General features: G+C 52.0%; 5 protein-coding genes across 5 annotated transcripts; 2 read left to right on the top strand and 3 right to left on the bottom strand.

Moving 5' to 3' along the window:
• Nucleotides 1-3,106: 3,106 nt before the first annotated feature.
• MFIFM68171_02753 (Chondroitin N-acetylgalactosaminyltransferase) lies at nt 3,107-4,675 on the bottom strand (the record flags this gene model as incomplete). Its single annotated transcript, XM_071058175.1, has 1 exon — nt 3,107-4,675. One exon carries the CDS (start codon nt 4,673-4,675, stop codon nt 3,107-3,109), a length of 1,569 nt encoding a protein of 522 aa, XP_070914276.1.
• A 1,928-nt stretch (nt 4,676-6,603) lies between these two features.
• Nucleotides 6,604-7,224, bottom strand: MFIFM68171_02752 (Secretory phospholipase A2; the record flags this gene model as incomplete). Its single annotated transcript, XM_071058174.1, has 2 exons — nt 6,604-6,811; nt 6,887-7,224. 2 exons carry the CDS (start codon nt 7,222-7,224, stop codon nt 6,604-6,606), a joined length of 546 nt encoding a protein of 181 aa, XP_070914275.1.
• Nucleotides 7,225-8,086: 862 nt separating this feature from the next.
• Nucleotides 8,087-9,775, top strand: MFIFM68171_02751 (TPR domain-containing protein; the record flags this gene model as incomplete). Its single annotated transcript, XM_071058173.1, has 1 exon — nt 8,087-9,775. The coding sequence occupies one exon, from the start codon at nt 8,087-8,089 to the stop codon at nt 9,773-9,775; it is 1,689 nt and encodes a 562-aa protein (XP_070914274.1).
• A 778-nt stretch (nt 9,776-10,553) lies between these two features.
• MFIFM68171_02750 (uncharacterized protein) lies at nt 10,554-11,057 on the top strand (the record flags this gene model as incomplete). Its single annotated transcript, XM_071058172.1, has 1 exon — nt 10,554-11,057. One exon carries the CDS (start codon nt 10,554-10,556, stop codon nt 11,055-11,057), a length of 504 nt encoding a protein of 167 aa, XP_070914273.1.
• A 2,290-nt stretch (nt 11,058-13,347) lies between these two features.
• MFIFM68171_02749 (Bilirubin oxidase) lies at nt 13,348-15,404 on the bottom strand (the record flags this gene model as incomplete). Its single annotated transcript, XM_071058171.1, has 6 exons — nt 13,348-13,578; nt 13,652-14,586; nt 14,650-14,671; nt 14,739-14,858; nt 14,938-15,163; nt 15,220-15,404. 6 exons carry the CDS (start codon nt 15,402-15,404, stop codon nt 13,348-13,350), a joined length of 1,719 nt encoding a protein of 572 aa, XP_070914272.1.
• Between the last annotated feature and the right edge of the window lie 1,249 nt (nt 15,405-16,653).

Genomic DNA, 16,653 nt, shown 5'->3' with positions numbered 1-16,653 from the left:
CGGCCTCACCAGTGAACCGATCAGTATAGTTAAGATACGCCGGTTGAATAATATATTGGTGCCCATCTCCAATGACCCCAAAAGGTAATATTGCTCGAGATGCATCCGAGAAAAGTCAAGGACAGCTCCACCATTGTCATCGCCCAACATCCGCACATTTTGCGAACCACTTGCAGTTTCAGAAGACTTGGGCTCCAAATATCTGTAAGAAAAGCCTAGCTCCATGCTGCTTTGTAGTATGATAGAGCATCCAGTAGGGGATGAGGAAGAATAGCGTATTGCGCAAGACCTTTACAGGTAGTTCAGCGGTCTGCTCATAGCCACGTCACAGTTGCTGTCTCCCTTAACATCCTTGCCATCCGAGGTATTGGCTAACTACAACGTTCATCAATTGTTTAGGAAAGCTCTGAATCTAAAGAATTCGCAACTATGACCAGGAAGCTTCCCGGATCGAAGGGATAAATTAAGGTAAGGTATCTTTAGCAGAATTCTTCCGCTACCATGAGTACTTGCGCTACATCAATATTCATCGTAGACAGTACAGCCGATGAACTTAGTATTCTGGTTCCCGAAAATGATGTCTACATCAGCAGGTTTCTCTGAAAAACTGTTCGTTTAAATTGGACTTCGCGGCCAGCAATCCTACCTTAGGTGTGTACTCGTTTTCGGGAATGACTAGACGCCATTCCAGCTCAGAGAATTACGCAACAGCATAAGCAAATTCCACCTTTACAACGAAGAGTTTAGCCCGTTCCGGTCGAAACTAGACCTTTCTGCAAGGCAGTGCCCATGGTTCCTAAGCCCTGTGTTCCGTCGGCGGGTAGTTGATATTTAAATACCACACTTGTTCTGGGTTGAGACTACACTATATCCGGTAGTTACTGGAAATAGTCTAGGGTATCCAACAGCGGTGGCCTTGCCGCACTAACGTTACGTATTCTGCGGTGGTGCAGCACAGCAGTGGCGATGTGAAACCAGCTCCCCATCATTTGTCACCCATATTCCTATTGGCCAAGACAACAAGGTTCTGTGGCCGGGCTGTGCCACCGGCAGGCGCTTAGGTTTTGTGTAATATACGAGGGGGCCCGCCAGGGTAAGTGAGTTGATTTGCTGAATTCTCGCGCTACAGAGGCACATGGAACGATCACTCCCCATGCGAAAATGCAGACCAATGCGATGCCATCGCCTAAGTGCGGATCCCCACCGTAACCAGCCAGTTGCACCAAAACTGGGCACAACGACGTGTTGCGACGATCCCTAGCGCAATGCGAGGCTGCCTCAGGCTATGTGTGGCGCCCCAGAGTCGCAGAGATTACACCGCGACACCCCCCGCGCTCTTCACAATTCCCGCTGCACTTCACCGCCGAAAAGGTCACAAACATACCGCTATGCGACTTTTACCGGCCCTCGCAGGGCTTTGGCTTCTGCCACTCGCAGTGGCTGCCATTGAGTTCGTGAACCCACCTCTGCCTGGCGACACAAAAGATTTCGAGGAAAATCCCGTCTACGAGGTCGGCAGTGTCGTGGAAATCGTCTGGACGCCGCCGCCAGAAGGGGAGCCAATTTCAGTGGTTTTGTACCAGGAAGATATTGGCAACGGAGAGGTAAATGGCGATTTCGAATATATTGTTCGTACGTGGCTCTTCGCAATGGTTAAGGAAGTTTGAAATGCGCCTGCTAACTTTGCGTGCGCTTATAGGGAGCTCCGTCGACCTCACAAGATTCTCCTGGATCGTGGGCACAACCAAGAATCTAACAGCATCCAACGTGTTCTTTTTAGCCATTTTTGAACTAGGCAACACCGGATTCAGCGCGACCTGTCATTACTTCAACGTCACGCGTCCCGAGGCGAGCACCCAATCGGCATCGAGTACTACCAGCACGAGCACTACGAGCACGAGCACTGTGAGCGCGAGCACTACGGGGAGTAGTGGTGCCGGTGCCCCCACACCTGTTGTAGGAGACAGCATAAGAGACAGCGCGGGAGACGAAGCTAGAGACACCGCAGGTCTTTCCACCGGTGCCGCCATCGGAATCGGCGTCTCGATCCCTTGCGCCCTTATTTTAGGCGCTATTGCGGGTTACTTGTTTGTCAGGAAGCGGAGGCGGGAAGCCGGCACTCCGGCACCCCCGATATGCGAGATCGGCAGTGGTGCGACCAGAGAACAGTGGGGAGGATATTCACCGCCGATAGACGCGGTGCTGAAGTACCCCCCCACCGAGCTGGATACGCATAAGATAATTGAGCTTCCAGTGTCGGATCATTGAGAAGGGTGGGTCTCGGGGTAGCCGGCGGTAATTCCCCTGCTAACTTACCTAGTTACGTTGCTGGAGCTTATTCTTGTATACATTGACAACGAGCGGGTAGAATCATACATAGAGAGGTGAATGGTTTTTAGAAGGTTTAAAGTGGGTAATTTCTAGTGCATCAATCTAGATCTAATTACTTTGAGCCCACAATTGGCGATTCGTGTCACATTGCCCTATATCTATACATATCACCAATGTCGAAACGTAGCTCAAGGTTAGGCGTTAATGTTCGAGCCTGATGTTGTAGCAAAACTTCAAATCCTCTTCAATATAGGACAACGTTGCAGCAAGGTACCAAAGCATATGGTAAGGGGTGGTTCCTCAACGAGGAACAGACGCATCTCGTGAAAGCTAGCTGATGATCAACCGAGGGGCCCTGTTAGCCACACATACGGCTCACAATCTGGGAATGGTGTTGCATACAAATTTCTTTGTCTTTCTCGGTTTACATCACAGGCTGTATGCTTCCAATATCTTACTAATAGAGTTGGGTCCTCTCAGGACCATCTCCCCCCACCCCCTTTTGAGCGGCTGCGTTAATCAAAGGAATCCGGTTCCACAAATACTTAGGCATTAAAGTCATCAGTTTAGTAGGTTCACGTCTGGCGCGTTTGTGTCGCCGACGGTTATTATACTAAGTAAGGTACCTGCATATATTTATAGTAGTGGGTATGACCTCGCCGTGAATCACACTTTCTGGTGTACACTATAGCTAGCGCAGGGCAAGCACCGAATGGAAGATGGGGTGTAATAAATGTGCGACTGGGCGCTAAGTCCATTTTTTACTTTTATATTCCTAATAGTGACGCTCAAGGCTAGGGTAGACCCATTCGGGCGTGGAGCACATGTGCTCCTTAACCCATAGCTCAATTCTCGACTTGAGCCAACCGCTCGTGTAGTTCATTCTCTCCTCCACAACCTTGAACTTCCGCTCGCCGTCTGGAACACCATCTTTCCCTTGGTCGCGCTCAGGATCCGGCACCTTCTTCTCAACAGTTTCCGGATCTCTTGCCACCCCCAGATTAATGAACCGCTGCAAAACGCATTTTTTGGTGTGCTCTCCCTGCCAGTGATACTGAAGACACAGAGAGCTGTCTTCACATGCCTTCTTGCACGCCTGTAGGCTATCCATATAAGTGTCTTGGCCCGGTGCCTGACGGTCCCAGTTCGTGTTGTCCCAATTGTACCGAATATCCAGCGCCGCCACGGGAAGGTATTCGTAGAGATCCCGGTATAACAGTGGTAGCCCGAGAGTCCTTCTGCTATTCTCCCACCGCCAGAGTCCAACCATATCCTCGGGTTTTAGCTTGTGCATAGTCAAGAATGGTTGACACCACAGCCGATCTGTGTAGGGAATGCTATGCGCCGCGTACGTGTTGAAGAGGGGAAAGAAACCACTCAGCGGAACATCGGCGTTCCACAATGCCCAGCCAAGGACAGAGTCTCCACAAGGGTCCCTTCGCAATAAGTCTAGCCACTTCAGTAAGAACGGTGGATCGGTGAACTGGTGGCTGACAGGTGATGACCGCCGCCCCAACAATTTCTCCATCGTCCCTCTAGAAAGGACAAAACCAGGCCCGCCGTTGGCGAACCATGTGTCCACCTTCCTTTTCTCATCACGCCGTCCAGGAGAAGGGCTGCCCATGTAAAGCAAAGACTGCGGGTCGAGCGTCGAGAGGAAGCGGAACATGTTGTCCCACGAGATGTACGTGTCGGTCTCGTAAAAGACGTAAAAGTCACGACCCGGGCGCATCAGCCACGCACGCTCCACCTCAGCCAAAAACTTGTACTTGTCGAGGCGCCACCCATTTTTGCCTCTAGCCGGATCGTTGTCTACCGTCAGCTTGCCGTCTCGTGCCAGCGCGTACATTGCTTCGTAGTTGGCGTAATCGGGGTTCGCGTTGCCTTCGTCATCGTTGTCGCGGTACGCTCGCGGGAGGTTCGCCAGGATGTCGATCGCGTGGCGGCCGTGGATAAGCTCGTCGAGATCGGAGAAGATGAGCAGCTCGTCCGGGTCAAAACATGCCGATACGCTTTCGAGTTGTGCGTCAATCATCGTGCGGTTTTCGCCATGGCCCATCTTCAGGACCGGCTGGATTCGGTGCGTGAGGTGGTGTGGAAAGGAAGCGCAAAGCTCCTCGACTGTCTTGTTCATCGCGTCATGGTGGGCTACCGGAAAGAAAGCGCTCGTGGTCTCAAATGGGTAAAATTCTGGCGGCGGCTTCTGTGGCCCGCTCTCGAGGAAGGGAAGGATGATGACAAGAGCTAGCAGGAAAACGACGCCAACGGCGGCGATACGTCGAAGTCGCTTGTTTAACCCGTGATGCGACAGCGATGTGGCGGTGGATGAGAACAGTCTCGGCATCGCTTCATCTCTTGGACACAAAGTCCAGACAACGCGCCATGGATAATAGGTTGGGTTTGCGACTTGTGGGGGAAGATGTTTCCGCCGAAAAACCGCAAGTCAGGGGTCCCAAACCGACCGTGTCAGCCCGCGGACCCGCAGGCATAAAGCGCGCGCCTCGGCCGAAGGATTCAACGTTGCATTGGACCATTGGTTACTAATTTAACATTCGCAGTTAGCTGCAGCAGCCTAAATGAGTTACAATGCTAACTGCATGTAACAAGTCATGACTCTTATATCTCCACCTCGTCAAGGGGCACCCGGTACGATGGTTTGGACCCGAGAGAAGTAACCTGACTAACGCGGTTTGCTCTTAACTGGTGTTTAATTTTTCATCTGAGTTCGCAAACCTTCCGTCCGCGGCTTAAAATTAGGTAGGCAGCGCAACGGACATGAGCCAACTTCGGAGTGTCGTGGGATAGCCGGTGGGGTGGGGATAGATAAGCCAGCAGCAACCAGACGCTCATATATGAATTAACTAGGCTTCTATTATAACAATATTGCTAGGTGCTGCGAGTTTAACAGTAGAGATGTCTTTCTGAGAAACGTAGGGTATGTAAATGATTCGGAATGCCGAGTACCTGAATCACAGGCATATAAGATGTCTCCAAATCAATACAAGTAACCTTAACCTCTAACGGGAGGCTTCTTCCAGATAGGTAAACATTCAAGCTGATGTAAGCCTCTAGCGGCCATAGAGAAACAGAACCGCATTATTGTCCGATCGCAGCTCTGGATATTGGTTAAGAAATGCGGAAAGTAGAGTGACGCATAGGAATCCTTAACTGGGGACACTACGCGTTTGGGGTTGGACAAAACCCAACACACACTCCTATGACAGGTGTGGAGCAGCCTTTAGAAGACAACGACTGTCTTCAACAACTCTACTATGAGGATCGTGCCGAAGAGCCACAATGAACGTCCCTGAAATGAATTGGTATCCCTGTACGACCTGGCATCTAGATAAGTCGTCCCAAACTCCCATGGGCGCCCTCAGTGACGTTATGAGAAAGCAGAAGAAGGCTTAGTTTAACAGAGTTAATATGGACGAAATGAAGCAGTGAGATCTTAAACATTAGGACAAAACTGCCCTGTATTAACATCAAAAATTTCCCTTCGGCAATAGTCAAGTTCTGGCGCCCCCCATGGCGCAAAGAACGCCGTGAAGCGCAAAAATAGACTGCCAAGTAAACAAGACCTTAGAATCGAGTACTTTCAAACTCTTACCCAAGAGATCCCGGTGTTTGTCGATTAACAAGCTGTTTCGCATCACTGAGTGCTGGTGAAGAACGATGTGCTCAAGTGTGTCCCTCAGACCACAGGGATCCTGCCCTCTGGGGGCAGTTTTCCCCAACTCAGTAATTCGCAAGCCAAAACTGTAAAGAAAAGCATCACCCCTGATAAACCATCACCGAAATATACGTAGCTGGCCTATCCTGAACTAAAATACTTATTCGCAAACGAAGAAGATGATAGAGGACTGTGGGCAAGCTGGCTAGAGCTGAGTTAAGAAAAATGACTGACTGCTACATCCTTGGTAAAACCTGAACATTACATCACACCCCGTCAGATACCGCCCCTTGCACAATAGCTTTCTTATCCTCAGGGGCGGTGTCCAGAAGATCATCAAAATTCCTGACACACTTGAGCGACCAGGCCCTAGCCCCAAATAGCTCAGGACGAGGGGTGTTGTAGTAGTACCGCTAGATACCGCTTCGCAAGGTAACTTAAAATAAAGGAGAAGAAGGCCTGAGCCGAGCAGTCTGATTGAAGAATATGCGAGGAGCTGATTCAGGGACTTGGGAACGAGTACTACTAGTTGAGCTAGGTTTAATGGAGCATCGTCTCGTAGCTTCCGCGTAACGCATCAAGCCCCAGTTAAGAGACAATTAATCAAGGCGCCAGAGCTCACCCTTCTCCTGTGCCTCTGCAACGAGCTTGTTGTAGATGGCCACCTTCTCCTCGTACACCTGAACAAGATCCTCATCCCGCTTTGACTGAGTTTCACCTCCGAACGCCCTTACTGCAGCGTAGTACACCTCTGCGAGTGCTTCGCAAACACTCTGGGCACTCACAGAGCCGCATTGGCGATAGAGACTAGATGCAAAGGGTTTGAATCAGATGGACGCTCCTAAATAAGTTGAACGATACCTCGGACAGGGAGGAACGAACTCGGTCTTAAACTGGTTGTCAACTCTCAGTTTCCCAGCGTCTGTGAACCGGTTCTGGGCCTTGTAGTTGCGGTAGCCAAAGTCATGGCGATGGCACGCAGGCACAAAGGGGAAGCCGAACGGATTATCGGGCGAGGAGCTGCAACCATCCGAATCCCAGATCAGAGAGGGCGGGTCGCGGGCGTTACGACGCGACGTGAAAGCGGGCAGCGTAATGCTGTAGAGGTACTGGTCCGTGATCTGGTTGAGGGTTTGCCGTGCAATGAGCGTGGTGCCCGTGTCGGCCGGAAGACCCAGCACAGCGGGGACCAGGCAGAATAAAGCCGAGAGAAGCTTCATCGCGAGAGCCGGCACAACGATGAGAATGGTGAGTTGAGACTGAGGTACTGTACCGGGCTGCGTCTGGATGCGAAGCGGCGTCGAGTCTTCCGGGACCCCCAGGGACTCTGGGTAACTTGAATTTCGTTACGGCACCTCAATTGCGGGACGAACACCTCTGTTTATACACCTCGGTTCGTCAACCACTTGATGCGCGTACGCCGAGCCGCGGCGCAGGACATGCCTCCCATCCACGCCGCCATCAGAACCTGCCAGATCCAGGAATGCTTACCGAAGCTGCATGGATGGACATTGCGGGATGGCACCTCCCGCGAGCCGTGTTCAGCTGTACCGCGTCCCTGGCGTGGCCCCGGATGTCACACGCCGAGGACGCCTATACAAGAAAGGAATGTCGATCTTGTGGAGAGGCGTTGCTTGGGGAGCATCGATGTGCGCGTGTGGATAATTCAAGAGATGGTTGGCCGCTACGAACGGCCAAGACGGCGATTGCTCCGAATCGCTTACCGCGGCCTCATGTGCACTTAGGTAAAGCGGCGGGGCGTTGGTGCAACCCCGCATTCGCTGGATTCGCGCGCGGCGCACATGGTGACGTCGTACACTAGACTCCTAGAGGTTGAACCGATTCCGCCGCCTGCCAAGCCGGTCGGTTGGATTACTTAAGGTACTGTACATAAGTGCGCTTGCATGCGAGTTGGAAAGTGCTTAGCTGGCAGGGGCGCCTTGGCAAAAGACCCATGAGGCGGGGTTTTTGGGTAGCAGTGGCTGCAACAACCCGTGCGCGCAGCAACCGGTGCAGGCCACCCCATCAGGCATCCCGGTCATTCGAGTTTCCGACAGACGCTGAGGCTTCCGGTGGCACAGCATGGGACGGCAAGCCCTCAAGACATCCGACTCGCCGGCGAGCGATGGATATTACAATCTCGGAGATCTTAATATGCCCGTGGCGACAGCGAGCGCCGACGCGCAGACATGGTTCAACCGCGGCCTGGTCTGGAACTACGCCTTTAACCACGAGGAGGCTGTGGTCTGTTTTGAGCGCGCCGCTACCAATGACCCGGATTGCGCCATGGCATATTGGGGCATTGCGTACTCGCTTGGGCCCAACTACAACAAGCCCTGGGGCGTGTTTGACGAGCTGGAGCTTGAACGGAACACCCGAAAGGCACGGCGAGCAGTGGTGCAGGCCCTGGAGAAAGCAGCTGCGGCGTCGCCGATGGAACAGGCCCTCGTCCAGGCCCTTCAGCATCGCTATCCGCAAGAGCATGTGACCGCAAGCCAGGGGTACTTGCTGAACCACACGTATGCACGGGCGATGGAAACGGTCTATTTTGCATACTCCGATGACCCAGACACCACAGCCCTGTACGTCGACGCCTTGATGAATCTCACCCCTTGGCAGCTGTGGGACATCCGAACCGGAGAGCCTGCCGAAGGTGCACGAACATTGGATGCCAAAACGGCGCTGGAGAAGGGCTTATCCAGACACCCGCATCACCCGGGCCTCTTGCATCTTTACATCCACTTGATGGAGATGTCCAACTATCCCGAGCAAGCCTTGAAAGCGGCGGACTCCTTGCGTGGGCTGGTCCCGGACGCCGGCCATCTGAACCACATGCCTACGCACATCGATGTTCTCTGTGGGGACTACAGGCGGGCGATTGTCTCCAACACTGATGCCATCGTGGCAGACAACAAATTCGTGAGCCGGGAAGGTGCCATAAACTTTTACAGTCTCTACCGATGCCACAATCTGCACTTTCGCATCTACGCAGCAATGTTCGCGGCGCAGTCCGTAGTTGCACTTGAGACGGCAGAATTGCTCGAAGCTACGCTCCCGGAAGCCTTGCTTCGCACCATGTCTCCCCCGATGGCAGATTGGCTCGAGGGCTTCTTGGCTATGCGTGTCCACATCCTGGTCCGCTTTGGCCGCTGGCAGGATATTCTCGACCTGGGGCTCCCCGGTGATCCCAGCCTCTACTGCACGACCACCGCCATGACCCACTACGCTAAAGCAGTGGCATTGGCTAATACAGAAAGGATAAACGACGCTGAAGAATCCCGATCTCTCTTCCAGGAAGCAGTCAAGAATGTTCCTACTTCACGTACAGTCTTCAACAACACGTGCCTAGATATTCTTGCTGTTGCCGCTGCTATGCTGGATGGAGAGCTTGAGTACCGACGTGGAAATGTCGAGCTAGGTTTCGAGCATCTCAGGCGAGCAATCAAGCTTGACGACTCTCTACCTTACGACGAACCGTGGGGCTGGATGCAGCCTACCCGCCACGCATATGGAGCGCTTCTCCTGGAGCAGGGCCGCACGCAGGAAGCCCTAGCCGTCTACAGCGCCGACCTTGGATTCGACAATACTCTTCCCCGCGCACAGCAGCACCGGAATAACGTTTGGGCGCTTCACGGCTTCCACGAGTGCCTGACGCGGTTAGGGCGCGAGACCGAGGCTCGAATGATTCGACCGCAGTTGCAGCTCGCATTAGCGGCGGCAGATGTCCCTGTAAAGTCATCTTGCTTTTGCCGGAATAATTCACGACTGTGATGGTTTGGGAGTTTAAGGAGCCGTGGCCCGTGTTCAAGTTGGACGTCCAAACCTAGACCAGAGAATAACTAGTCAAGAAATTAATTGTACTAGGCACACATTGCCTAGAAGCAGCTTTCATCTTTGATACTATTACTAACCCATCGGACGGCTGTTGCAACTGCGAGGTTGCAGATGAGGATGTAGGCAGCGGAGGGGAGGGCCATGCTTATCATTCCAAGCGAAGTGGGCTTTTAACCCCGATAACGTACGGTTAGTACTTTTAGAAAGTACGTGGAGTAGGAAGTATGATGAGATTGCAATGCTAGAAATCCGTTCCCGATCCTAGAAAATCGCAGTTAAAGCTATTCTATGTGACACGAACCTCAAATCAAGACAATGGCTAATAATAAACACCTAATTGTGACCAACGTTCTGTTTTAGACTAAATAGTATCATACAGCCAAGAAGATGCTACGGCAAACCTAAACGCGGTAGTCTCCCGTGGCTGTATACGAAGATTGGCATGATGTTTAGGATTGTATATCTCAGTTCCTATCTCTCCTTGTCTTTACCATGTCTTGTCGATGGGATACCCTTGACCTTTGTCAATCGTAATATTAGCATTACCGAAGACGTTTCTCCTCATCCGCATCCGGAACGCCAAGTCATGTTCAACCGTACAAAGACCTTGACTGCCGACTTCGCTTTGTTCGACTACACTAAGTTAAGGGCAGCCTTCCACCCAGCTCTGACCACAAGGTAACCTACAACCCCCGATCGTCCCAGGTTTCACATCATGCCACGGAAGAAAGCCAAGGCCCGCAAACCCAGGCCGCCATCGCAGCAAGTCGAGCGGAAGCAACGTACGATAGATTATTTTGACTTCTACATCCGGGGCGCGTGGAGGGACTGGACCGAAGAACGCAGATCCGAGTGGCAACAAATTACACTTCCCAGGTATAAAGGTGGGGTGAAGACATGGCCTGGAATCACGAAGGAAGAGTTTGGCCTCGGACCCCAGAGCGAAAGGGCTCCATCAGGGATCGAATTCCACAAGTACCCCGCCAATTTCGTACCGGACAACAGAGCTCAAGCCTACAATGCTGCCCGCGAACTTGCCGAAAGACTTGGACCACATCAGCTCAGGTTCGTTAAGATGTTGGGGTGGGGCGGTCAAGGCATGGCTGCCCTGTTTGAGCGATTAGGCGAGTCGGATGCGAAAGCATATTGCGTCGCAAAGTGTCGGCTTGATGGCGATGAGGAGGAACTGAAGGAGGAGCGCAAAACGATCAGAGTATAGCCCCTGCGAGTCTCGGCCCACAGAGACAATCCTCGAGAGTGAATGCTTACGAATGTGAAACTCGCCTAGGAATTCGCGGGTGCCCAACATGTAGTGCAGGCTCTAAACCTTGGCATAGGTGAAGACTCCGAGAGAAAACGTCCTCGACAGTCCTCAACTTCTACCGACCCGCCTACGAAGAAACAGAGAATCGATGATACCGGAACTGGAGACTCTGAGGAAGACTGTTTCGTCCTGTTTCTGAAGTATTCCCCGTGTGGCTCCTTGGAAAAGTTGTGCAGGACCGCGTCAGACAGGTCTACGAGGCTCAGCGATCAGACTCTTTGGGGAATTTTCGATTGCCGTAAGGATCTCTTCAGATGACTTCTTGAGACTGTCCTAACTCCCCCTACGTTTGATTCAGTGTTCCAGATGGCTGTGGCCTTACGTTACCCGCCACGGTATTGGGATGATTTCAACGAGGATGACCCTCAAGAGGTGTACGAGCGGATCCCAAAAAACTCCGCGGAGAACTCGGGGAAATGGAGCGGAAACAACAAGAGCTGGATTCATTTCGACATTGATCCAACCAACAGTAAGCCGTGATGTCCCAATACCCGTGATACAAATGGTTGTGATTGTTTACTAACGGTATTACTAGTACTTGTCGGCACCCTAGACAACGAGGAGTCCCCGGTCTCCGTTTATCACTTAGTTACGCCATTGCTGAAGGTACGCATATGTTAATCAACAGCTTTAGTCATTATATATGGGTAGTATCTCTAACTTGGAAATGCTCCGTTCGAAACACGTAGCTTAATGACTTCGGTCTCTGTATGGATATCAATGAGTGGCGACTTCCCGAAAACAGAAGCTCTCTGTGGAATACCAGACGCAGCGGAAAACGGTTCTGGTATACTCCGGTGAGATGTTAGTAATCTAGTTTGCCTACTCATAACCTAACTGTTCTCTAAATGTAGGAACAATTTACTACAGAGTGGAATTACGTCTCTACCTATCCACCCAAAAGTTCGAGAGTGGCTGCACAATATACCTGGAAAACCAACATGTGGGCGCTCGGACAGGTGATGTGGTGTTTGATCACGCAATGCCATCCACCTGAGGGGCCTATCCCGGAAAAAGTCGACAACATCCCTGAATATCCTTTTCCAGACGATGACTATGGAGTCGGTTGGGATGTCGGTAATAACGGAAATAAATTTACAAATCCCCCAAAACCCCCAAGATACGTGCAGCCACCAAGACGCGTACAGCCACAAAGACTAGCCAAGAATATGCCCACCGCTTTCCAGGTTGAAAATGCTAAGACAGCAAAGGCGACAGTACGCAAGGTTCCGCCTGGAAGGGGAAAGAAAGCTGTGATAGCTAAAAATCCGTTTCTGGGCGACGATTATGAAACTGGAAACCGTCAAGATGCCGACGACAGTGAAGATGAGATCACAAGCCTCCCCAAACCCCAAAGACGCGTGCAGCCATCAAGACGGGCAAAGAAGATGCCCACTGCTTCCCAGGTTGAGATCGCCAAGACAGCAAAGGCAACAGTGCGCAAGGCTCCGACCCGAAGGAAAAGACAGGCCATAAAAGCAACGCGAAAACCCAAGAGCGCCGGACAACAAGGACGGCCAAGGTGGACTTATGGAAACTATATCTGCCGCCATGACAATGAACGGTTCAGCAATGTCGATCCTCAGCTCAGGACTCTGGTGATGCGGTGTATGATGGATGAGCCAATAGACCGACCTAATATGAATGAAATCCGGCAAACCCTCGACGGTAAACTGTTTGGTGTGAGGGACCACAACGATCCGGATCACGCTAAACATGCAGATGATATGCGCACCTTGTATCAGAGGCCATCTCCACCGCGAATACAGCCAGAGGGGCGGCTATCCAGGGTACGTTCCCAAGTTCATACTGTCTAGCTTCATGCAATCGGGATCATTAACCCCGGCGCTCTGAGGTAGTGGTTGGCCGGCGAGCAGATCGATATATCCGCCGAGAGTAGCACGGGAGGGGAAAATACGGGAGAAATATAGAAGCCGAAGATGAAGAGTCGAATGGAGCGGATAATACAGCAATTATAGCTAGTAATGACGATGGCCTGGACGGATGGGGGAACGATGGTGATTCGGAGGCTAGTGGGCAGTCCGATGGCTGAAGAAAACTTAGAGAATAAGGGTAAAGATGGATCTCAGAACCTTATCCAATATTTCTATCTTAGCTGCTATGATCCTGAGCTACAGTGAGCAAATCCAACATTCAACTAGCTGAAGCAGACAAGTCATCACCATCAATTGTGGTTTTCCCAGTAGTCCTCCAGAACGTCAAACACCTCCTCAACGTTGTTATAAGGCTCGAGGCTTGCCATGAACTGGACCTTCTCTGTGATAGCCGCCGGGGTAAACTTGGCTGCTGTGACTGCTTCGGCACGCCAGCGACTTTCCATTGGGTCAATAAAAGACGTCTCATTGTACCCGAGATCGGCCAGCGCCGTCACGTTGAATGCGGCCATCATTTCGTGCTGGGCCCTTGTAAGTATGTGGCATCCAAGACCGACCAGCCATTTGCCTAGGGCATTCCGAGGTGGTACTTACGTCTTCATGAATGAGGTTGTGGCAATGAAACATGTACACGCCGTCCCAAGGCGCGTAATGAGCCTCAACTCTGACTGTCTCACCAGGTGCGAGCCAGACGACATCCTTCAGCCCCCGAGTCTCGTAGTCGAAGAGCGGACGATCGCCTTCCGTCCGTGAAAGAACTTTGAAATCAACCAGGTGGATGTGGATGGGATGGCTCCATCCGCCACTGCTGTTCTCGAGCTCCCAGACCTCAACGGTACCGCGAGGCACATTCGCGAGAACTCGATTGGCCACATCGGCGAAGACGACCCCATTGATCTGCCACTGGCTGTTGGACCGGTGGAACTCGAAGTGACGTTCCGTGCCGGGACCGGCCGGGGTGGGCCAATGCACCGTTGCTAACGTGGACGGGACGACACTGGTATCTACAACCGGGGTGCTGGACACCACGAAGCGCATGACCTTGTCAGTGTGGAGGTAGTCCTCGTCCTCGCCAACATCCTCGGTGTTTCGCAGGGTGATATTTTGTCCAGCAAACGGCGCAAAGTCGAAGACAATCTCGTAGCGCTCCGCCATCGAAATGTATATCTCAGATGTGGTGACGGGCGATTCGAGCAACCCGGAATCGGAGGCGATTACCTGGAACGGTATCTTGGCGCTAGATCCCGACTGACGCTGAAAGTACAAGAGGAAACTTCGGGAGACGGAGGCGTCGAGGAAACGAAGCCGGTACTTGCGGGGCTGAACATTGAAGTATGGCCACGGCTGGCCGTTGACATGAATGACGTCGCCATAGAGGGAGTCATCCTCCGACGCCGGGCTGAAGAGCTTACCATCGCTCCGGTATTGCTTGGACGTCAGGATGAGGGGGATGTCGAATTGGCCATATCCGGACGGCAAGTTCAGCGCGTCCTCCGCAGGATCGTGTAAGATATAACCCCCTGCTTGCCCTATAATATTCATTGTCAGCCCCCGTGCATCATTATCAGCTTGGAAGTCGGGCTAGTAGGTACCGAAATATGCATTCTCGGCCGTCTGATCAATGCGTTAGAACCCTCTTGATCTGATCTGATCTACTCCCACACTCATCTAGGGTACTTACATGCGCGACCGCATGATCGTGGTACCACAGAAAACGTGCTGATTGGCTGTTGGGATAATAGTAGTCCTTGAATTGTCCCGGTGCAATTACGTCTTCCGCCCATCCATCCCATGGGGCACGCTGTAGTCAGTTCTGTTAGCTGGAGTATGTCTCCACATTTTGCATTCAAATGCACCAAACCCTTTGGGTATGTACTCACAGAATACGAGCCGTGCAGATGGACGGCACTGTCCATGGTTGCGTTGTTGACAAAGCGCACCACAGTCTCACGCCCCTTTTCTACAATGAATGTAGGACCGGGAGACATTCCATCGTACCCAACGAGAACTGCATCGCCCTTGGTGGGGTAAATATTTTGGGTGAATTGGTTGATATGGATCTCGTAATAATCGATTGGGTTGCCCGTCACAGGGTTCGTGATAGTCCTAATGGCCTGCTTAGCACCAAATGTATCACATTGATATGCTGGTAGAGTTCTCACATGGATGCTGTCTTGACAGGGGGGATAGGGAGCGGAAACTGATAGAGCCAGGTATAGGCAGCCCCTTCCCAGTCCTTTCTAGCAACAAGTTTTGGTCTTGTGCCGGAGACCGCCCGGCTGAGAGCAGCCGGGACGGCTGAAAAGGCGAAGAGCCCATAACAAACGAGGACGCGGGCCCAAGTCATTGTTGGATTGAGTGTTGGGAGAATGATGGGCCACGAGTGTGTAACTACCTTGGAGAAGCGGGAAGCGGGAAGCGGTGGCGGAAAGTCTCGAAGAGTGAGTACGGCTTCAATACAAGATATAACTTGATGGCCGCGGAGCACCGTGTGCAGTTCACTACGTAGAAGAGTCCCGGAAGCCGTGGATTCCTCCATGCTTTATACTTTTGCCTTTGTGGGCCCATCCCCTCACAACTAGCGGACAAAAGGATTGGAAAACGCGCTTGCCAGCCTGGACATCCTGCTCTCGCCAAGTAGGGTGGGCGATGATCGTTTGAGTTAGCCGCCCAGATGTGCTCGGTCTCTCACCCTTCGATTTGACTAACATAAACCTACGACTCCACGCATGCCGCGTTCATCCTGCATTGGCACTCTTCCCGTGATCTTGTCACATTGTCCCATCCCCTGTAAAACGATGGACATGCCCATGTCTTGGCGTAGCACTACGTCCCAGTGGGTGGCAGAGGAGGGCGGGTTGGAGTTAGGGTGGTGGCTCAGGATGCCACTATTGCCAATATTGAAAGGGTGATGGAGGCGTGTGGTGGGAAATGTGGAGATGTCGGAGAAAGGGGTGTAAAGTCAGGGGAAATTTTGACGTTATTTGTAACGACGAAGTATAGCCTCCAAGCCTGTAGCTTGCTCAGCTTCCTTGTCATTGCTTGCCTATTTGCAGAGGTTGGAACCTCGCAAATTACTACCTTATAAATTATACTACTGACAATCTACCTCACAGACTCCATTATGGAATTACTCTATCAGGAACTTTTTACCATAATGAAGGCCGAAGGGTACCTTCCACTATCATAGATCTCAAAAATCTCTTGCTGATGGTTCGGATAGATGTACGTAGGACCCTAGGATCGGCGAATTTGTCTGCGTTGATTATGTGTGTGAACTGGACGTGGGAGGGCATGCAGCGTTGGCGGAGTGTGGGGTGGGATATGGTGGGAAGGCATTGTATGCGTGTGTACGGCGTTTGTCACGCCTTGGAAACGAAATCCTTCCACTCCAAGCCTAAAGAGAACACCTAATGACGAAACGGATGAAATGTTCGATAGTCCTACGCTCTTAATGCCAGCCTCCACCGCTCTCGGCACTGTGAATGCGTGCTGAGATTATCCATCCGTGCTCCTGCAGCAGGATGCATAAGCTGCGGCTAACGTACCTGGCATCCATTACCCGGGATGCAGCATTATCGGCAGGTTGGTGGGAT

The sequence above is a fragment of the Madurella fahalii genome (genome assembly GCF_045866475.1).
Source record: "Madurella fahalii IFM 68171 DNA, scaffold_1, whole genome shotgun sequence".
Classification (NCBI taxonomy): Eukaryota; Fungi; Ascomycota; class Sordariomycetes; order Sordariales; genus Madurella; species Madurella fahalii.
Note: the sequence above shows the minus strand (reverse complement) of the source record. Positions and strands in the feature narration are given on the sequence as shown.